The following is a 23,380-nucleotide window of genomic DNA, read 5'->3' as shown; positions in this document are numbered from 1 at the left end:
AATTTTAATAGATTTGATTGTTTCAAATATTTCCTTACAGAGCACAACCACTTGTCTATATAAGCAACTACTTTGTTTTTAAAAATGTGCTTTCTGTTTGATACCATACATGGATGCAGTACTTTATATAGACTGCTTTATCTAACAATATTTTTAGGGAGCAAGTAATATTTTAGAATTGACATATCAAAAGGGTTTATTTTTCAGTAAATTTTTGTATATTGTTTTCTTTATGGAGTCTAATGCTCCAGTTGTACATGGGTCTTGTAGCTGCATGCGTGCTTAGGTTTCTCCTGTATTAGATTACAGAACTGTACTGGACATGTCCAGGAATCTGTGATAGACAGGTGCAAATTGCAAGTTAGCACTAAATTACATCACTGATTGTGCCTAGTCAGTGATGTGAAATGTTCCAAGCTACTGAAAAATACGTTCAGCTGAGATTTTCTGAAACTCTCAAAGGCAGGTTCAATGAAAGAAATTGAAAAATGTTAGTGAGAAACCAGCATCATTTTCTGGCTGATGAGTTGTATTTCTGCCTTTCCCATTGGGACAGGCACACTGCTATGAAAAATGCTGTACAAATATATATTGAGGAATTATTTGTGTGGTTTATGATCTTCCAAGGAAATATAGAACAAAAGCTAAGACAACATAAAAGTTCTGTACAGGGAATTCTTCCTTGTAGTCTTTACAACAGCTGTTATTATTGGAACACATTTGGAGCAAGGTCTTTGGTCACTTCTGTAATTACATAGAAAGCTTACTTTTGGAAAAAACTTCTACAGCTTCAAGTGTAATGTTTTCTTTTTTGTTTTAGCATGAAAATATTTTAAAAAGTTACAAGTTTGGAGTCTTAGCACATCACTTGTACAAATCACAGTGATTGAGGTTATTCATCTCTAGTCTGTCTTTGAGTTCATTCAGCTTGTTCTGTAAATAGATGCATATCAGCAGTTCTGCCTTTTTGCCTTTCCACGTAATTTTTCTTTCCTTCATTTTCTTTCCTTCAGTATTCTTCTCAATAGCCAACATTATTTTTTCTATCCTACTTCCTCACATGGTTTGATTTCTTATCTTTTGAACTTGCACATTTTCAGGCTCTTGCATGTCCGTGAGGTAGTGTTGTTCCTGCTGCACAAATGAAAAATGAGTGATTGTGTTCACCACAAGCTTGGCTTTTATCTGAAGTTCTCAAAGGCATGTATTGACTCTTGGTGGCCTTGAGGACTTCACTGTCCTCAGTGTAAGAAAGAGGTGTGGTGTACAGGGAGGTCGTAGGAGTTTCTAATGTGCACCCTCCACAAAAAATCTTATTTCTGTAAAGAACAAATGTTCTGAACTGTCAAAATGGAGGTCTGATTGTGAAGGTGATCTTCTAATCCTTGGATTAACAAGTAACATTAATGAAGGCCTTAGGAATGGGCAGAAGATGGTCAAAGTACAGTAAAAGCAAGACGTGAGGCTGGGTGCTGGGTCGAGCCATGCTTTGCAGACTGTGTGATGCCAGTGATGTGTAGCAGTAAGAACATTCCTCCAGTTTTTTGCTGATAGAGGACCAATTCACCACCTTGTGGGAGACTTCTTGGATTGTAACTATCGCAGTAGCTGAATATGTATGAAACATATGTGTCCCATGTAGATAAGAAATACAGTTTATATGGGAGTATCTCAGTGTTGTGCATGGATAACTTGATGACTCTTCTGAACTTTTATCATCAAATATGAAATACTACTTGCTGGCTTTCTCTGAAATGCCTTTATGTATAACATTTTACCTCAGTGATACCTTGCTTTGCCTACAGAAAATACTGGCTACAATGAATGTAGCATGTGGCATCCTAGGGCTGCAGTAATGGTGTAATTTCAGTTCTTTTACTTCTTTTACCTTTGGAAGATGGAAATACCCCAGAGATAAAAGTAAATACATAAACCAGGAACTGCAAGTATTTGTTTCAAGTATGGTGTTCTGGAAGGCCAGGAGAAGCACTTTCTTGTGTCTGTGTAATCTCGTTCTGCATCTTTTTTATTGTGAGGAATGATTGAGGAACATTGTAATGAAATATATGGTGATGTTTTTTACCACACTCATCCCGCTTCTCATAATCTTTTCACTACCAATTCCTATCCTTCCTTTGTCGCTTCTTAAAACAAAATAAGTAGATACATATACTTGAAAGGTGCATTTTGCATGAAAGACACAAAATTTCTAAAATTAGTTTTGAGTTAAAATTGAAATGGTCAATTAATACTTTATTTTTATTTCAATTTAGAAATTATTTACTTCTAACTTGCTTAAAATACACTTGTTTTTTTTCAGAGGCGTGGAGCAATTTCCTATGACAGCTCTGATCAGACTGCGTTGTACATTCGTATGCTAGGTAAGCATACCAGTTTCTATATTGCAAGTTCCAACATTTATGATTGATTTAAATAAGAACTTTTTAATATCTCTGTTGAATTAATAAACTTACCATTCTCTTTCTCCTGGATAATATTTTGGTTAGAATCTCTAGAAGAGTGTGGGTTGTTTTGTGTTGACTTGGGTTTTTTGGTTGTTTGCCTTTTTCCTTTTCTTTTTTTCCTGAGTTAAGCATTGTGTAGGATGTTTTACTCCTATATTAAAGAAAAAGCAAAGTTCTTATAATTAAACTAATGTGTTTGGTAGAAGTAAAGTTTTCTAAGTGACTCATAATTGATCTTTCTGCGATGGAATTTGCCGCCTCTGTATGGTATCTTTCTAGTTAAAACTGCAGCTTAGAGAACACTTGTTTGAGAGTTACCACACACTCTTAAAAACTTCAATACTGGGGCTATGAAATGCGCGAGGTGTTCTTGAAATAGTGATATGATTTCAAACAATATTTTTCTCATTAATCCTAGAAGGCAACTTGAGAAGGGAAAGGGCACTTGACAGGGTGGAGTAGTTCAGTCAACTTACTGACAGGTGCTTCCAGAGTAGCAAGGAGATAAAGGGTAAAGCCGAATTCAAACAAAAGAATGGTATTGGGAGGGAAAAGCGTCCAGGGGAGGCCCTCTGTGATAGTGCACAGAAGGAGTTGAGGTCACTTGTTGGGAGGAGAAAGATGCAAAGCTCTTGCAGATCTGGCTGCCAGATTCAGTATTTCCCGCACCTCTTCTGGAGGCTGCTGGTGGTGCAGATGGCATGGGGACTGTGTATGTGCTCTAAGTCTGTTTCACTGCTAAATGATGCCACTTAATTTAAGCCATCTTGAGCTATGAATATGTGTTGAAATGGACTATGAATGCTTGCGTGATGTCTCACACAGCTCAATGAACACCAACAGCTACTCATTACAAATTCTTAACCATCTCCAACTAAATCAGCCAGAACATGTCTTTTTATGCCCCGAGTCTTTTCAGTTTAGTGGTATATTGTACATGTTAAAGTCCCCAGAAATTCATAGCTGCATTGTCTGTGAATTTAAAGTTGTAAGCTATATGCATGTGTGTCTATGACTATGTAGTCCTAACCTACATGTGTAGGAAGATATGGTCATATATACATATAAATCCAATTTTGACTTAGCAGCTTCACTTTTTTTTTTCCAATTATTTTGAATTTTTACATTTGTGAAGTTGTTAATACTGTAGCACTGACTGTCTACTGACAGAGCTTTGATCAGAGAATTTAATTACTTTGGGGATTTGTTAAGGGGCGAACAGAAGATGCTGGGTTCTAAATGTTTATTGAAAGAGCTGCTCAGTTTTTTTGTTGTTGTTGTCGTAAATAGGTTTATTTTGTTTTCAAAAGTTAAAATGAAGGAGTTAGGCCCATCATTTCTGCAGAAGGATTTGTGATAATGCTCAAATAATTCTAGAGAGAAGCAAAACATGACCTCCTGTAGTTTTTAGTATATACATCTGAATGGAGAGAAAAATCTAATTTGTCTTGGAAATCTTCCACTATTCTTATAGGTAGAACTGGAAAATATTCAGAACATGATGTTAAGTAAATTAATTTTTCACTTGTACTCTCACTGGAATTAATTATTAAATAATGAGATTGGTGCTTGTTATGAATAGTATAACTCTTGCTGGCATAATTCATTCATGCTTTTCTGCTGTTCAGAAGCAGTAAATCTTTTAAAGGATTGACTTCTAACTTAGGTGGGGGAGGAGGGTATCAACAAGCAAACAAAAAATTGCTCACGGGAGGTTTGAATCATTATGTGATAAATGTGTATTATTTTCTCACTTAATAGAGATCACTTGGTTTTCCCAAATGTTATGTACACTATACTGTACAAGTTAGCAACTAGTTACATATTTATTGTTTTTGTACTTGTAAATGGACTGTAAAAAAGACCAGCCTGAAAGCTGAACAGTTGGACTCATCGGTATGTAGAAACATTAATATCAGAGTAGATTCAAGGGTTAATATATTCCATTAGAATTTTTTGCAAGAAATGTGAAGCATTGCATTTCTTACAGTATTGTGAGAGTTTTGTTTTTGTTTTATTTATCTTAGTACACTTCAGCAGAATAAGCTATAAGGAATCCTCAGCTGTAACTTAATGGGAAGTTAGGCACAGTCACAAGATGATTTGCCTTTTATTTGTTGGTTTTATTTCACACAGACTGTATCTACTAGCAAAATGTACCTTGATAAGGTGTTTATCTTAGCAAACCAAAAATACAAGGCTAAGAGTATCTACAGTAACTCCCTCTGCCTTTGTGTAGTTGTGCTGGCCATGAAGTTGCTTCATTCAGTTTTTTCAGGCTGTTCCAATGGTAATCCAATGGAAATTCATTTACACCAAGTAAATAGGAATTCCTGTGGTATAGCAGTGTGTCCAGGTTCAATTTAAAAGATCCTATTTTATGGGTACACAAAAAACCCCTAACTCCTAACTGCGTTCATCAGTGTGTCGATATAAACAAGCAGCATTGACGGTAGTGACTCATCTGTCATACCCCGTTCCCAAAATATACACTAAGCCACTCCCGAGTGGCTTATTTACTGTTTTAAAATATAGATACAGATGCAGCATTGTAGAATTTTTCTTTTAAGATCTTGGAAAGGCTAATACATCTGCATCACCTCAGCCACTTTTCTCAGCAACTAGGAGGAATTCTCAAAATATCTTGTAAGTGCTTCTGTGTAATCTTGATACTTCCTTGATGTTCTCTTATTTCCTTTTCTGGTTTCTTTTTCTTGTTGCTTTATATTGACTAAGTTTTTCTTCTGTGCATGGGGTAGAAAGCGTGGGGCACTGACTGCTTGTATTGGTGAGCATGCACTTCTCAACTACAACTGAAGCATTTACCTTTCTTTAGAGGTCTTGATCACTTCAAATAGGAAACACTGGAGAAAAGCTACTGTGTAATGTAGGTGCATGCTCTTCTCTGGTAGGGGTTTTTATGTTGTATTGTTTGCTTTAATTCTGGCGCATTCAGCTGACCTGTCATCTGTTTCTCCAACAAATTTAATAGGAGTTATAATATATGAAGTTAGTAATTCTGTCTGAAAATCCTGCTCTTCACCACCTCATGGCTGACTTGAGTGCTTTACCTTGAGGTGGCTGTCATAATTCTGCTCCCAGCTGTCCTCCATGATCTCTGAGGTTTCTGCCCCTGCTCCGGATGGCCTCAGCTCCCCAAGCAGCTGCCGCATTGTTACTGTGCCATACTGCAGTGTTAGGGTAGCACCAAGTATGTGCTGTGTAACCCTAACGCCCAGGGATGTCAGCTGTGGTATTTCAGCTGCCTCGTAAGTATCAGAGCTGTCCTTGAGGTGTGAGTAGGAATCTGAGAGAGGGGCAGGAACAGGCAATCTGTTTCAAGGTAAGTTTTGTTACAGCCCTAATTTCTTTTCAGTTTTCAGTTGTAGCTGCAACACTTACATTCCTTACATTCCTTCTTCCATGATTTATTTAGTCTTCAGTTAAATTTCTGCCAGTATGATCTTTGTCTTAAAAGTGCAAGCAATCCTGATCATGCTGGACTATTCTGGAAAAAAGTGTAGCTAAATACTCAGCCATCAGATATTGTATCATTTTTGTGCCCAAAATAAGGTTTGGAAAGGAAGGCTTCACATTTTTTAAATCTTTCTCTTGTTTCTTTGGAATCACCAAAACTCTCAAAGAGGGAAAGATTGTTCCTGAAAGTCCAGTTTCATTAAGATGCTGGACTTAAATGTGTTCCCTTAAGGTAACATCGGAGTCTTTCCAGTGTGGCTAAAAGTGGCTCAAGAAGAGACGCTTCAGATAAAACCTGTCAGTCAGCTTCCTGCCACTTCTGTGCCCTTCCCCAAGGAAATTTACCTATAAGCAGACTGTGGATGGTTTAAACAGATTTTGTAAGCATTTCTGTATGTTTGTAAAGGTCTAAATAAACAAAAACTATTCATAAGTTCTTTTGGTTTAGGTGTTGAATTTTAATATTTCAGCTACCATAATAATGATTATGAGGCTGGACTTCTGTTGCTGTTTGAAGGAATTATGTAACAGTGTCCTTTTGTTTGATAAAAGTAATCTCAAATCGGAGATATCTGGTGCTTTTTTGTAAAGTTCCCTATGAAGATAAACATGTCTCTTCCTTAAAATTCTGCATAACTTCAGAGTCACAGGGTTGCAAAACACTTGTGCAGGATTTCCCAAGCAAATTGTTGTGAACGTGTTATGTTGTGTGAAAGTACAATGAAGTGGGTGCATTTGGGATCCATTAATCTTCTGCAGGTTACATTAACCAAACAGTGAATGCATAATGATGATCCAGTATTTCTGGATGTTTTGGAATTAACTATACATATGCACTAGAGATTAGTTTCACTGTGCTAATAGCACATTGTTTCATAATGTGCAGCCAGTTATTCCTTTTTCTGCTTCTACATATTTAGAAATTTCAGATGGATGTATGGTATCATCAAATTCCACCAATATTTTTTAAGCCCATTTGTTGTCTGAAATCTTGAAAAATGCAGCAGCTTTGTACCATGATAATGGAGGCGGCTCTTCTGCCTTTGTTCTGGCACAAGAGAATTTTTCTAGTTTGTTTGCTGTAATAAATTCCAGTCCTGTAGAAGGGGTATATTTTTCCAGCATATACATTTTCTAGAATAATTCCAACTGAAAAAATCAATCCATTGTTGAGATACTGGTTTTTAAAAAAATAGCTTCTTCTACCATGATTTGGGAGAGGAAATTTTGTTCAATAACTATGTAATGAAAATATTTAGCTTCCCTTGCTGGGAATCTCTCATTTTATATGTATGAAAGTAAATACACTCATTTTAGCTTTATCTTATTACAGTTGCCTTTTCTTTAGTTTGCCATGTGCATTTTTAATATACGATTCCTTCTTTGGCTAAATATTCCTGTAAATAGATTCCTGTTCAAAATAATGTAGTTAGTTGCACTTATTCATTTTACTTACAGACAGTTTTTATTGTTTTCCTCCCTAAAATTGTCAGCATCGCAGGCATTTCAAGGGCAACAGGGATAATATTATTCTGTCTATGCTGTTACACAAGGGTACTAATAAATGAAAAAGAACAAAGCAGAGAGAAATTTTCTGGACATAATTTATCAGATGAACCCACTTGCTTTGTTATTTGCAAAATTCCATGTTGGTCTTCAGGTATTTTTCTGTGAACTTTTCCTGTTCTTGACACTTGGAACAAATTGTTCATCAAAACCTAGTTATACACTGGCTGAAACTATTTGCTAATTTGTGCTGTGGTTTAGAAATTCTAAACGTAAAGACCTGCTTTGAAAACTAAAAATAAATCACAAAAGCTGTATCACCTTTTCTGTAAAAAATTAGCTCCACTAAAAAACCTCTTTCATTTTTCTTTTAATGTAGCTGGTGAACTTATTCACATAGGTGTAGCTATGCCTGATTACCCAGATAAATATGAGTGAAAGGTAATGAAAGTTGAATTTTCCTCCATGTGAACTGTTACTTTCACATACAGCTACTAATGCATTTGCCCCCTCTCTTCCAAAGCTTCCTCTCTTTTTCATTTTTATTAATTTATTTTGTAAATAAAATTCACCAGTTGCTTGTGCCTAACAGAAGAGTTCTACAATTTGCTGCCTCTGTATTGCCTGGAAGGAGACAAGTCTCTTGCACTCTGCTCAAATGAATGCTTGAAGCCCTTATAAATAAAATATTGTAAGTGGTCTGAAAAATAATACTTGTAGATAGTAATTGGGTTGCTTTCCCTTGCAGCTCATTTAAGGTTTTTAGTTTTAAAAAAATAAAAGGATTAATAACTAAAAGGCAATACGTATTTAGTATGTTTGTACTGATCTGTAAACTTTAGGGGAGCCCTGGGCCTACTTACCCTTTTGTGGTGCTTGCAGCGTGCCTCACAAGGTAACATTCATGTAAAGTGCGTCACGTCACTGTAGATGTGTCAGTGTTTATAGATATGAATCTCTAGAAAGATACCTGTTAAGTATTAAAAGCATATTACTGAAGTGTGAGTCAGTACCTGTAGCTATTTTCTGACAAGTTCCCTGCTTCAGCATTACAGATTAGCAGGTTAGAAAAGAAAAAAAGGAAAAAAATGCTCTCAAGATGTCTGTGACTTGATGAAAATTAAATAGCTATATTTTTATTTAGTTCTTATAAACTCAGTCATAGTTAAACTCATTTTGTTAATTACTTATTTTGGTTTCATGTTAAAAGTGTTGTGTTTGAAGTGAGGAGAGTATGACACTTGAAGGATTTTCATCATTAGAAACCACAACATTTGCACATCTTAAATTTATCTTTGTTAGGGTTTGAGGCGGGAAACACTATTGCATTTGATCCTCGAAGATTTTTCCAAATTCGTAATTGCAAAAGGGTTTTAAGTGAAAGCTTTTAATCCAGGTGAACTGCTTATATTAATACCTACAAATATCTAATGAAAGAATACTGATCAGCTTTCAGTTGGTAAAATGCATAAGTAGAAGTCAACTAGCATGCTAAAAGATTCAGGTTGAAGCTAATTACAGTGCAAAATAGTTTGATAAAATTTTAATACTGAGTTTTGGTATTTTAATAGGCTCTTGTGTAATATTCAAACAGCTGAGCACAAGTAAGTAAATGCTAGTGGGAAAATATTATATAATATAAAACCATATTGTAACTAGCTTATTTGCTAAAAGCTGCCATTTCTAGAAGTTGAATCTTTTTTGTATTCTACAAAATGTTATCGTTGTATGTGTGTTACTGAGGAACAAATCAACTTTAATTGTTCTTGTTTTCTGTCACATTAAGGTGCATTTTTACCATACTGGTGTAGCAAGCTCTTCCCAATTTCATCTGAATGCTTATCACATGCTTCTGGCAACGTATGCTTAGGCAGGAGAGATTTTGACAAGAAAGCATGTGATTGCATGTTTAACAAGTCTTCAAACTTTGTTTTGAATTTCACCTTTAAAACAAAAAGCATTGAAGTAGGCCTATTGTTTGAATTACTCTCCTCCATTAAGTACATGAATCTTTACCCCCTCCAGGCTATGTTCATTTGCATTTTATCTCTGCCACTCTTCCACACTTTTATTTCACTCTTGACCCTGTTTCTAGGAGATGTGCGAGTAAGAAGTCGGGCAGGATTTGAAACAGAGAGAAGAGGTTCTCATCCATACATTGATTTCCGTATTTTTCACTGTAAGTATTTAAAAGCAGATAAATGACAAATAAACAAAGGCTTCCATCAATTTTAACTACTGAGCCTCTAAAATAAAGTTAGGAGCTCTTATAGCAAGACCATTTTTTTTATACTTAGGAAAATCTTTCGTTCTAGCTCATAGGATAAAATAGAAGAGGAAAATCTTCACTGCTAAATATTTTTTTAAAAAACTATAATTTTAAACTGATCGAACTTAGACCTGAATCAGTATGGAAATGAAGACTTATCTTCTAAACAGCTACTGATGTGTGTGCTGTGTGCTTACTTGGCACACACAATCGGTTGAGGAGAATACTTTTCTATTTTTATAAAGCAGTAGAAAGGCCCTGTCCCGGATGATGCTTGAACAGTATTACAGTAATATCAATATTCTTGACCTTATCATAATGAATTACATCTACTCAAATGTATAGCTAGGACTTAAATTTTTGGACATAGACAAATAAATAAAGATTAAAATGTTAGTAGAAAACAGCAGCCTAAATTTTTTTGATAACGTGTTTGAGGAATCATTTCTTTTTGGAAGTGTTACAAGAATAATATTTTCGTAGAGAAAAAAGTAAAATTATCCATCTATATTGTTACAACTAAATTTGACAGTAGTTGTGGTAATATAAAGTTTCAATAACCACCAAAACAATACGCAGCAAAAGTGCAGGGGATTTGAGTCTTAATTAAATTATGCCAATGATGAATGTATTAAGTGTCATAAAGGATCTATACCAACATTGTATCAGCACAATTCCAAGTATTTTGAATGCAATGGAGAGATTTAGTAAAGCTGATTTCATGGTAGTAAGTGTGGTTGTTGTAATTACCTTATTAATGAAAATGAGTGGCAGAAACTGGTCTTATGCTCTGATCTTAACTGAAGTCATTCTTTTTAAAAGGAGATCATACCTAAAACTCTTAAACTCTTAGTTTCGTTCAAAAGTTTCATAAAAATAGGTGAGAAAACAAAGTTTGAAGAGTGTGCTATGTAGATTTTTTTCAATAAAGAGGATAAGAGTTTCATCTCAAGTCCCGACTGAGTATAATAAATTCTCTGTAGAAATAGCATGCAATTTATGAAGTGCGTAACTGTGTCTTTTTGTGTATATATATGTGGCATTTCATGCTGATGTGGGAAAATACTAACAGAAGTATTAAAACAACTACCTGTTAAAAGGCAGTCAATGTATGATATTATTGCTGTTGTCAAATTAACTATTTTCTATGGTCCTCATCACACTGTTTCTTTCCATCCTGATGATTGTGCATCAGGCAGATCATGACTAATCAGGAAAAGGACTTTCACACCCTTTCTCCTTGCCCCTACTTGTTCAGACACAGCCACCAGCTTTTAGCAACATAACCTGTGGTGTCTGATGACAGCAAAAATGTTGCTAGGAGGCCCAGAAAATTCTTGTCTTTTAACTTCCCTCTGTCAGCTGCTTTGTTAGTTTTCAGAGTTGTCATATAGTCAGATTTTTTGCGCTTCAGGATTGTAGCTTGTTGAAGGGTTGCTCTTTGGCTGCTGGCTCCTGCTACATTGAGGAGTTTCTTTCAAAGGCAGGAATTTGGCACCATCTCTCACCATATCAGTAGGTTATCTAATAATTTACATGAATGTGGGATTCTTTTTTTATCCATAAAATTTTTTCTTTCTCTCCGCAGTGCTAATTTAGTCCTGAACAGTGTTTTCTTAATTGTTTTAAGCACGATATTTAGTAATGCACCTCATATGAGACGGCAAGTAGAGAGAAGTTGCAGGAATCAGACTTGACCTAATTTTTAGGATATTCTCCCTGGCCTCTCCTGGTTACTTCAGAAGGAGTTGATTTTGCCACATAGAGCTACACGACCGAAAAATACTCACCTGTATGAGTAATAGCACATGAGAGGAGTTGGTCAGCTCTTCTTTCCTTGGGGCAAATACTGAACTGGAAAGGGTGTCTTCTGCAGCTGAAGCAGACGAAACCATCTAAATGTTGCCTTTTTTTTCCCCCCCATCACAGCTGTATCCTGAACATGAGTAATGCATGGACATGCTTCCTCCTTTGTGTTTGTATCGTTGCACTGTAACTTTTTTCTATTATCCACTAGCTTTATTCTGTGGTTCTAAACATTTTGCAGTGATCATTGCTTGTGTGTTTTGCAGATGACTTACACAGTGGCTGTCAGTCACAGTGCTGAAGCATTATTTGCTGTTTTGTGTTTTGCTTAGCTAACTTTGGTTGTTCAGCATTTTCTTCTTCTGTCAATGATGTTTTGAGAAGAAGTTGAATGTCTTTCAGGAGGTTTAGCTAATAATATGCTGACCAGTCTCTTTTCTAATATTTTATTGATAGGCTCTTGACCCAGTATTTTACTGGTAGGTTGGAAGAGTACTGAATTTGAAATGCATTACTTTTCTTCATAACACTATTTTAACTTGCAACTTCAGCTAGTGTTGCTGAAGAAAAGTTTGTCAGCACTTACTTCTAAAGATCACTTCTGTACCTTCTTAGGCATTATAGGCTCAGCATCTGTATCTTCATTCCAGAATTCTGTAATTGAGACATGAATATTCAAGTTTCTAACCTGTCTAGAAGTATTCTCAACAGTAACTGTTAGGAAATTTGATTTTAGGAAGATGATCGGAAAAATATTGTTGTTAGAGATAGTGGAATGGGAGTCATATCTGAGGATTATTAAATGTAGGATTTGACTGATGATCAAAGTAACTTTGCTGGGTGGTAGTTTTCCTTCTGCGTTATATTCCAAAGTCACTTTTTTATAGGTAATTGCAGGAACTACCAAGAGGAATAGCTTAATAAACAAATTTTTGTTTCAACAAGACTGCTTCTAGTTGAGTGGGGAAAGTCAGGATTATATTCTTCTTGGTGGTTGGCAGTTGGTTCATGCTGAGTCATCAATTTGTAGTTTTGCTGTTTACTGTGTGACTGTTGGTTACTCCTGTGTGGGACCATGGGCATAAACTCAAGATAGCATCTCAGATCCACCATTTCTGGAAAGGAGAGAGTAGCCACACAACTTTCTTCCTCTGAATTCACTGTTGCACAGTAAAATGCATAGACGGTAATGTTTTACTGAATGAACTGTAGAACACTGGGTCTGCTTTTCACTCCATGGGAAACAAGAGTGGAGTTTTGCAGTTTGCTGTAAGAATGCAGCATGTACTGTTTCGTTTTCAGGGAAGTTATGGAAAAAAGTGATTGCAGTGGTTATAATCACTGTCTTCTGGTTTACAAATAGGCTACAGTTTACACAAATACTTTAAAATTTTCTTTACATTACTTGAGACACCACAGACAGTAATTCAGTCTTCAATGTCAGAATATGTTGATACAAGCTAATGTGAAACAAAATCTTTGGTAGAAGAATTAGTGAATGACAGGATAAAAATATTCCCTTTTTCATAAATAGCAAGCCAGCAATAAAATTTTAGGTTTTGTTTTCTTGCTATTGAGAGGTTGTCAGTAACATCTATTTTTTAATATATGTATGTATATACACACACACAAATACACTTAAGAAATTTTGATTGTTTGAGGTGTTTCTAGCATGCAGAAACAAAAGCATATATAATGTGCCCTAATCACTCACTGTTTCACCTGAAAAAAAACCAAAGCAGTGAGTGTGCACAATGATATGTATAGTATGTTATAGTGAGGAAGTGAAGCCAAAATGAATGAAGATCAAATGAATAATTAAGATAACAGAAAAAATATTGAGAAGTGTCTTATGCAGATACAGCTGACATTAATACTTTTAAGCTTCCCTTTTAGGAAAGGGTTGTTGGATATAGTCTAGAAGAACCAGACAGAAAAATGAATACTTTGGTTTTGCAGAGAAGAAACGTGTTTTTCTTCTTGCTGTTCCTGTTGTGCCTGGCCCAGAATAAGTAAGATCTTGTCAAAAGGTTTTTACAATTCTCTCATGCCAGTCTCATCTGAGCATGCTTCTATGGGGAGATGATGATATTGCCATCATATGGGGCTCTGTTTCATGTTTAATAGATAACCAAATCTGTCACATCTGTGAGTTAAAATATCTTAGAAGATGGGATTTTGAGTTAATCAGTATGTGTTTGGTAACATTCAAGAATGCTCAATTTTGAAGAAAATAGTTGCTTGCATACAGTATAATGCTTCACATAGGAGAAAAAACAATGTGATGGAAACTTAAGACTTCCCTGAGACTTAAATGGTTCTTCTCCTTAGCTGTATATGGAGCCTTTGTAGGGGGGAATGGAAAGAAAGGGATATTTTTATAGGTGATGGCTAAATCTAATTCTCTTTCTTGAGAGTGCAAATATGTGATGAAATTCCACTTTATTATACAACCTTCAGACTGTTTAATTGGAAATTACACTTTGTGGAACATATTATAAACTATTCTGAGATCTGGCAAAAATGTCAGCATATACTGTTTGCAATGATGTTTTTAACTTTCCAGTTCCTAGCTCACAAACCATTGGCAAAGGTTTATTCACTTGAACAGTGAGTTTAGACTTCCTTTGGCTGAGAGGCCAGAATTCAAAGAAGAGATGAGTGCAAATCCAAACTGATTGCCTGAAACAATTTGAAAAATCCTTGTGTTGCAGCAGCTAATAATGCTTTTGATGATACCTTCTAGAGATTGAGATAAAATAAGCATAGTCCAGATGAATTTCAATGCCTTTTTTGTTTCAAGAAAATAGAGGAATTATCTATTTGGTTATGTTTAATGGTAATTGTTTGTCTTGTTCAGCAATCTACTGTGAAGAAGGATGAGTTTCACAATCAATAAAGTAATGCAAGAAGATTTCTGTGTGATCATAGCTTGAAGTATTTGTTTTCTTTTGAAAACACCATCATTGAGGAGTAAAAAGCTTGTACCTAAGAGATTTCTTCAAAAGCTGCCTTTCTGTGAATGATGCAATTCTGAAATTGTCTTCTAATTATTCACAATCCAGATTACTCAAATAAATTGTGTTCCACAATGTGAGAGAAATTTTGACTTTGATTTAGTTTGGAGAATGCAGTCACAGAAGGGGAAATCATAGAAAATGTTCTAAATTTACAGCTGTATTGGCCAAATGGAAAGAGTGAGCTTGAAGTGAGCTTGGTTAAGGAAGATTGGAGGATAAAAAGTGCCAATTGAGAATACAGAGCAGGTTTGTTTTTTTCTTTTGTTATTCTAGATGTTTGTTTTACCTATAGTTTCTTCTTCCCAAGCTACTGTAAAACAGTGTGTGTGCTCTGGAGTCCTGCACACGTACAGCACACTCTGTGTTTCATTGCTGGCATAAGTTTGACCATGGAAGAAGACAGAGATACTTTCTATTTTCTTTTATTTTCTTTTGAACTTCTTCGATGTGTTCCTTCTCCAAGTACATTATTTGGAAAGGCTTTTTTTTTTTTTTAATGCTGGACAGTTGGGTAGAAAATATGTGAGAGTTCTTTTGTTTTCATCTCTGCTGCCAGTTTGACTTTGTGTTGATGGTCACATATACTGGTAAAGGAAATGCTTTTTCTGTTAACCAAGATGGGTTACTTTTCAATTCTTTTATTTCTGGTGATGAAAAATAGACAAAAAAGATGAGTTGAGGGTTCTGTCATTCCTTTACTGTAGGAGCGAAGATTTCTAGGACACAGAAGAAAGGTGGGTTTTTCTGGGAAGACAGCAAGAAAATGATTTGGCGACGGTCTGGAATATATTATCCTTTTGGGAAAAGAGTTGAACCATTGTGTCGTGTTCTGTAGGAGCATCAGTACCTTGATTAACATGGCATAACCCATTTTGTAAAGGCTATGTTTGTATATATTTTGTATATTTGTGTTCTGATGATATTCCTCTAAATATTTAGCTTCAGTGAGGTATCTTAGTTCACAGTATGCTGTTGTGAACTGCAGATTTGCCTTGCCCAGTGAGTGGATTCAGGTTAAAAAAAACCCAAAAACACAACTGGGCTTATGAATCAGCAAATTGATACAGAAAGACTGCCTTGTATGTAGTTTCCTAGTCCTGAGATTATTGCAAAATGTTACTCATTCCAGCACAGGAATGACATTGTTTAATTCACTTAATTTTGTGTCTTTCCTGAGGTGTTTACAGAAACACTAAGATGAGCCAAAATTCAAAAGATAAATCAGTAAAATCCAACTTTTCATGATTTTTTTTTTACACTTCTGCTGCTGTGCAGTGACTTACAGTGCCATTGGAGAATTGGCACTTCATACCAAAGTAGTCTAATCCCTTCACTTTGAGTAATTTCTCTCAAATCAGCTCTGCTTTGAGCAGAGAATTGGACTAAAGGACTTTGAGAAGTCTCTTCTGTCCCTTCCCACCTAAATTATTCCGTGGTTCTCTAGCTCTGTGCTTTGCTGAGGCAGTGAGATCCTTTCATTCTGTAAGATCGTTCCGGAAAGAAGTTATCTTTGGTGGTGGTGATGCCTAGCACTTCCCCTCCATCAGGAAGCATCTGTTGAAAACCCCTAGAGTTTTTAATAAAGTTGTGGTACTACTAGAGTTTCATGAAACTTAAATTTTTTTTTCTGATTCCTCAGTCAGAAGACACTTGCAATGCTATGTTTATTTCATTAATCGTTAACCCACAGCATATTTTCCAGCACTCATTATTATTTGGAAAAGGTTTATGAATGTGTATAGAAATGGTTATATATTGTAAATTAAAATCAAAACAGTATGGCTTAATATTTTTTTTAAGCAGGAGTGTAGTGCCTTACAACAATGCTAAACAGGGCTTCTAAGTGGTTCTAAGGAAGACAGGAAGTATAATGAGATAATTTAGACCCCAATAGTCTAAATCAGTCTTTTTATGTACCTTTAAAATCCTTACTAAGACTGTATATTCCAAATGAAATCATAGTTTTATATAATACTTGAGTACTGAATGTCGTAAAAATATTTTAAAATTCAAATCATGAGTAGTAAACATACAGGAGAGTTCAATAGCAGGACTTAATTAAAACAAAAATGTTCATGGATCTAATATAGTACATTTCTTAATGGTTTGATGGGAATATATGTGAAATTAGAATGCTTATGGGTCCCTCTAGTGGTGTAAAATGCTAGATAATACTTTCAGATTATTCATAAATTGAAAATTATTTGTGTCCTGGAAAGATGCATCTTTAGAAAGGTGCTTCCCTAGAAAGATGGTTATAATTGGCATGTGAAATGTAATATTTCTTTCCAACAAATATTTACAGGTAGTGGAAAATTTCAGATGATATGTCAGGTTTAATGATAGTATGTGCTATATAAAAATGGTAAATGTGCAGTTGGGTTAATATGGAAAACTTGTGAGAGATCACTTCCATTAAAAGAAGATAATTCCTTCATATTTTTGGGGAAAAAGCCTCCTCTGGTGGGCCTGTGCACCTCAAAGTTCAGGTTTTACATTTGAACATAAGAAGGATCCATTGTCTCAAATACCTTTTTTAAAAAAAATTTAGAGTGGCAGTGATACCCAAGATCCTCAGTTATGCTCTTTCCATTGGTATGTAGCAAAACTCAGGGCTTTTTGTCATGGATAATTTTCTATTTGCCTTTTGGGCAGTAGCAAGGAAGAAATGGAGGTAGAGTTCTTAATGCTGCAAGCCTTGTTTTGACCAGATTTCCATCAGAGGGTGTAAGTCTATCTTTGCATTATAGGAAAATTGAAGTATATTGCTAGGATTTAAGGTTTCCATTAATAACTAAACCATCATATTTGTCATTCTTTCTTTTGTGGACTGTCCTTACTACAAAAGATACAAAAATTTTGAGAGTAAATTCATCAGTATTTTGTGATCTTTTAAGTGATTATCACTTGCCTTTACTTACTTTGTATTTTTATATTGGCATGAGAAAAACAAATTTTTAATACCCCTGTGAAATGTGCTAAAACTTTTTTTTAGGTTTTGGTGAAGTTAAAAGATTGGGAGTGGGAAGAGAGATTAAAATTAGCGTCTCGGAATACAGATGAAATCTGTTACATGAAGGCGACTTGTGTTATTTTATTGCTATATATGCATCACATTAGCAAAATAACTGATATTAGTAACCAGAATTACTTCTTTTTCTTTGTTTTAGAGAAAGGAATTTTTTATTACACCAGCATCTCAGTTAATATGCTTAGAAACTAGAATATAACCATTTTAGTCAAACAAACAGAGTCCCGAAACCTTGGATTGATACTTTGGATGATAACTCTAGTTTACAAAGGAATGGGAAGAAGAATGTCACAGGACAGCTGTGTTGAGTAGGCTTAAAGGCCTGCTGGTTTGCCTTCTGGTTCCTCACATCAAAAGCACTTCCCAGTGCTGTAGTGTCCTTCTTAACATGCCCATCCTCCCAACTTTGCTTTCATTCATTCAGTTTGCAAGGCTGTAAATGTCATATTTATTTTGTCATTCTAATTTGTCCTTAAACTGTTGTTGAGAGCAAATGGTCAGTATTGGATATTAGAAGGGCATTTAGCACACTGAAGGCTCCAAATGAATGGAAAAATGTTTGGGCTGGAGGAGAGATGTTTTTGCAACATGCTTATTCATGAGCAATGCAGTGCACTCTTTCATTCTTCACTCTCTTCTTTCCGTGATCTATACATTACTGAACCTTGGTTTGGTAGGGTTTCTGAAATTAGTATCTCGATTCATGACTCATGATAGAAGAGGGAAGGCTGTCATTCTCATATTAATCATGCATCTAAAGGGAATGAATGTGCCAAGAGGGAAATGCCAAGTTTCTATTGCACAACTGTATCATTCATTTTACCAATCTTTTCCATGAATTGGCCTTAGCTGGTCTGCCAGAACCACAAAGCTCTTGGTTTTTTTATCCTTAATAATAATTTAACTGTGAGGAAAAGGAAAAGGCAGGCACAGTAGCTATCAGTGTTCCTGCAGCTGAAGAATGTATCTTCCCCTCATCCCCTTCCTTGAAAGCCAGCTATTTTCTGTTTCAGCCTCCCGTTTAAATTAATAACCTGTCAAACCTCTGCATCTGACTTGCCTATTCTGAATTGTCCTGGGGTAAATGTTTAACTGTTGAAGAGAGAAAGTCATTTTTTGGGTTGGTGTAGTCCCCTGAATCAGGTGCTCTGGAGCTGCAGAGGGATGGCAAGGCTCAAGATCTCTTTTCACATTTGGAGGTTACTCTGATCATTTCATATCTAAAGGATAAAGACATTTATTTAGTCAAGGTGTTATTACCTAGCTTGGGCTATCCATGTGCAATAACTAATAGCTCAAACAGAAGCGCGAAGCCTGGCCCGTGGGGAGGAGCAGCCTCAGGCACCAGCACAGGCAGGGCACAACCATCTGGAAAGTGGCTTGGCAGAAAAGGAACTGGGCCTCCTGGTGGGCACCAAGTTAAACATGAGCCAGCCTTATCCCCTGTCTGCAGAGAAAGCAAATGGTATCCTGGGCTGCATTAGGAGCACTGTTGCCAACAGGTTGAGAGGGGTGATCCTGCTCCTATGTGCAGCACTGGAGAGGCCTCAGCTGGAGTCCCAGTCTGGGCTCCCCAGTAAAAGAGAACATGGACATACCAGAGAGAGTCCAGTAAAGGGTGAGGAAGATCAGAGGCAACGGGCACAAACTGAAACATGGGTGGTTCCTTCTGAACATCAAGAAATACATTTGCTCTGTGAGGGTGGGTGACCAAGTGTTGGCACAGGGTGCTCAGAGAGGCTGTGGAGTCTCCATCCTTGGATATACGCAAAAGCCTCTGGGACATGGTTCTGGGCAATGTGGTCTAGGTGGCTCTGCTTGAGCAGAAGAGTTTGACCAGATGAACCCCCTCTGGTTTCTTAATTCACCTGTTTTGTGATTCTGTAATAAGCAGCACTGCTGCTAGGAAAGCTGGAATAATGTAGGTTTTGCTTTTTTCTTTTAATGAGGGGTAGAAAAAGTAGGATTAATATGTAATAATAGTGGTTTATGAGCTGTGCAAATTGGTGATAATTTAGAGAGTTTAAGCAGATTTGTAAGATAGGTGTCAATAGCTATTGTGAAGAGTAATGATGGTTCAGCTTCACAGAAAACCAAGTAACTAATTTGCCTTTGTACCTCTATTATCAGAAAAAATCCTGAAGCAAGAACATGTGCAAGCCCTCCTAAATGACTTATGAATACAAGTATAGGTGCAACACAGGCCTATACTGCCAAATTATTGCATTTCTGTGTTCTGTTGTGTACTTTGCTGTCAGAAGCTGCTGTTTTACTTGTAGTACCTACATCATACTGTTCTGTCCAAGATTAATGGGGGGGGGTACCTGTGACGGTGAAACTTAATTTGTAGCATGACAACAAAAACAGGTTTTTGTTAACTATAGATCTGTAGAAGAATACTTGAGAACAAGAAAATTATCTATGCTTCCAGAAAAGTGCTAATTTTTCCTACTTTAAATATTTTGTTTTATTGAGATTTAGTGAAGTTCCTGGCTTTGTATGTGACTTTGTCGATACTTTAGATCATTTTATGACCTAAATATACCATTTTAATTTATTTTCAACCTAATAATTTCTGTTTTGAAATTTGGATCTTAAGGGATTGGATCAAGGTTGAGGGGGAGAAACTTCTTACCTGTAGCATACACTGCATTAGCAGCAGCAGCAGCTGTATTGCTCCCTGCTTCTCTGTTCTGCAGGTTGGCAGTGCTCAGACTGTAACCTCATGGTAACAAATGTGCTTAGAAATATTGGTAGAGTAATGCAGCATGACAGAATCTATTTATTTGCCTGCTGTACACATGAACGTTGCTTCACAAGCAACCTTTATCATATGTAGTACTTTTGTTTGCTTAACTGGGATATATTGCAGGTATCAGTGTCTTCAGAGGAAGAGCCCTTGGCCTTGAGAATGATAGCTTGAAGAAGGATACTTCATGTGAAGATGTCTGTGTTAGCCCAGAACTTCAGTGTCTTGATGAAGTGTTTGAGGCATGTCTGAAAGAACATTCAGTTGTGTCAGTTCAATCTCTGTTAGCACAGACAGTTGATAGGGAATGGTGCCGTGTTTGATTAGATACTGTATGATCATGCTGCTGTCAGCTCTATTTAGAGGTGTTTTATTAATATGGTTTGGGAATTAATATATTAATTTATACATTAATGTATTAATGAGCTAGCATAGAAAAGAAAGTAAATTGGAACTTCTGCAGGGAGAAGAATATAAATGGATAAAGATTTATCTTATGTAGAATTAAGCTGCTGTCACTAGAAATCACTGAGGCTTTTAGTAGAGATTGTCAATAAGGCTACACCTTCCCCTGCACAACATTTTAGACTGACTTTAAAGAACAAAAGTTGTAACTCCTGACTTCACCAGCTTTTAATATGCCTTGTTCTTGGAAGGACACGACATCTATACTACAGAGTTAGGATCATGTTGGTTTTGATGATCTGCATTTTTGAAAAAGAGGATGTTGTCATTGACTTAATACAATTGCACTTAATACATCTTTTTTTTTTAATTTTATTTTTTAACATGAGTCATTTCAGGCAGGATGAGTGAATATCAAGATCATTGGCTTTCTGTTGGTTATATAAAACTGTTAATTGGGGGCACTGTTGAGAAGAAAGTAAAGGCCAAATTTGGCCTAATGTATTTCAAAATGAGACTATCTGGCTTGCTGCAAAGGAACTGTAGCTGTGTGTAGTTCGATGTTGGGGTTTCTAAAACACTTCAGGCATATCAAGTGGAATTGGACATAAACTAGTATCAGTCCTTTGTATAAATCAGTTAAGCTAATAAAAGTAAAGCAAAATATTTGGATTAATCTTTGTAAGGAGGCTGAAATAATTTTCTGTTGTGTTTTCACCATACTGGGAAACAGAATTAGATATGCTGTGAACGTAAATGTCATACTTGTTTGTCAGAAGAGTATAGTTATTTGCAAAAGCACCCAAATTACTTGTGTGTGTTTCAAACTTTGGCATAGTAAAGAGATTTTCTGAGCTCTAAACTATAAAAGTAATATATACTTGCTCAAAGCCTACTTGTATCTCCTGTATTAACACTCAGTTTCTGATACTCTCTTGCTGGTGTACATATCATCTTAGGTGATTTGTTAGGGACATGGATTGGATGTGTATACATGAGAGCAGTTTTCCAAAAATAATTTGTTTGCAGCACTGTGTGTGTTTTTAAACAATATCCATAATATTTTTGTCCTTTCAATAAGAGTTCCTTAAAAAGATAAGTTGCAGCTATCACTTAAGTATTTGTTTTTCTTCACAGGATGCTTACACAGAACATATTTTTTCTAAGCCATGGCTCTGTATTTATTATTAATAAAAATATCTGTATTTGTGCTGAAATGTTTGATACTCAAAAAAATTGGATTATCTTTATACCAAACTTCCCTGAGCACTTGTCTTTTTGATAAAGGTTTTTTAGAGAGAGTGTTTATTTTCTTGTTTTTTGTAGCAAATTCTGAAATCGAGGTCTCTGTGTCTGCAAGAAATGTGAGAAGGTTGCTTAGTTTCCAGCGATACCTGAGATCTTCCCGTTTTTTCCGTGGTATCACTGTTCCAAATTCTTCAAACATTTTAGATGATGATTATAATGGACAAGCAAAGGTTGGTTGCTTGATTTTTATTTTTGTAAAGTATGTTTTTTAAAATGCTTGCTAGTATATATATAATTATATCACATTCTAAAAGTGCAACCAAATACAAATTTTAAGCATGTTTTTTTATGTATGTGTGTATGTATTTGTGTGTTTTTGTGTGTGTGTATATATATATATGTATGTATCTATTGTTATGAAATCCAGACAAAACTACACGATTTGTAGCAAACTCTTCTACTGCCCACAGTTTTACTTGGATGATTTTTTTGTGTGTGTGTGTTTGTTTGGGTTTTTTGATTTTGTTTGTTTGTTTGTTGGTTTTGGTTTTTTTTGGGATTGGGTTTGTTTGTTTGGGTTTTTTTGTTGGTTTTTTTTTGGTTGGTTGGTTTTGGTGTTTTTTTTTTTTTAATAACTGGTGAATTAAGGATGCCTTGAATAATTGAAGAAAAAAATGAAGAAAGGAAAATGTATCTGAATTTAAGAAATGTAATGGAGCAATTTGGACAACTATTCCCTTTCATTTTTAGGCTAACCTCACTAGTGAACAACTGGAAGAATGACTGCCTAAACTCAATAAAGTGCAGTAAATGGATTTCTCAGGACACGCTTATGCCAAACTGACTTTTTCTTTGGTAGGCAATTCTTCTAGACAAGAAAAGTGATAGCTGTAATACACTTGTGCAGCACTAAAGTAGGGAAAGCAGGTACTGGGAAGAGAGGTGATGCTAAGGGAGCAGCTACCTGCTGTATTTGCAACAGAGGATGGATAGTGCTGGAGGGGACTGAGCAGGCAAAGATTATTCAGGTTATTCAAGATCCCAAAGGCTGTGTCACTGCATCCAGTGCTTTTTTGTCATCTGACACAGAAAAAGAACATACTTATAATACAGTGGATGTATCCATGCTGAATATGATCAGGCTGTGGTGTAGAAGAAATCTGATAACCTGGAGGATGGATCTTTAAAATGTACATCTAATTTAATTGTGAAAGGTGTTGTTAATGCTCTTGTTTCTTCTGATAGCAGAGTTTTAGCAGCTGGTAGAGAAAAGCTAGAATATATAACTGGATCACAAAACAGCTCTACCAATCTAATGAGAATAAGAGAAGGCAGGAATCTGTTACAAAATGTACTGGTAGGAGAAGCAAAGATTGGGACTGCTCAGCTCTGGTGAGGCCTCAT

The 23,380-nt window shown here is 35.9% G+C and overlaps 1 protein-coding gene and 1 long non-coding RNA gene across 7 annotated transcripts in view; one reads left to right on the top strand and one right to left on the bottom strand.

Annotated features, from left to right (window-relative positions):
- LOC121668568 overlaps positions 1 to 22,058 on the bottom strand; it is a 33,398-nt gene extending 11,340 nt beyond the window's left edge. For both annotated transcript variants that reach the window (XR_006017454.1, XR_006017455.1), the window contains exons 1-2: positions 11,508 to 22,058; positions 8,312 to 8,418 (exon numbers count right to left, since the gene is read on the bottom strand). This is a non-coding gene — a long non-coding RNA (uncharacterized LOC121668568). The remainder of the gene's footprint in view (positions 1 to 8,311; positions 8,419 to 11,507) is intronic.
- Positions 1 to 23,380, top strand: part of PDE7A (phosphodiesterase 7A) — a 76,136-nt gene that overhangs the window by 37,693 nt on the left and 15,063 nt on the right. For 3 of the 5 annotated variants that reach the window (XM_042036446.1, XM_042036443.1, XM_042036448.1), the window contains exons 2-4: positions 2,321 to 2,381; positions 9,544 to 9,627; positions 22,055 to 22,206. In XM_042036446.1, coding sequence (XP_041892380.1) covers positions 2,321 to 2,381; positions 9,544 to 9,627; positions 22,055 to 22,206 — 297 coding nt within the window. Of the gene's footprint in view, positions 1 to 2,320; positions 2,382 to 9,019; positions 9,053 to 9,543; positions 9,628 to 22,054; positions 22,207 to 23,380 lie in introns of all 5 variants that reach the window. The other 2 variants (XM_042036447.1, XM_042036445.1) reach the window with 2 other exon arrangements.

The sequence above is a fragment of the Corvus kubaryi genome, unplaced genomic scaffold (assembly GCF_017639235.1).
Source record: "Corvus kubaryi isolate FWS band 111438036 unplaced genomic scaffold, C.kubaryi_AGA036_p1.0 37385, whole genome shotgun sequence".
In the NCBI taxonomy this organism is placed as follows: domain Eukaryota; kingdom Metazoa; phylum Chordata; class Aves; order Passeriformes; family Corvidae; genus Corvus; species Corvus kubaryi.
Note: the sequence above shows the minus strand (reverse complement) of the source record. Positions and strands in the feature narration are given on the sequence as shown.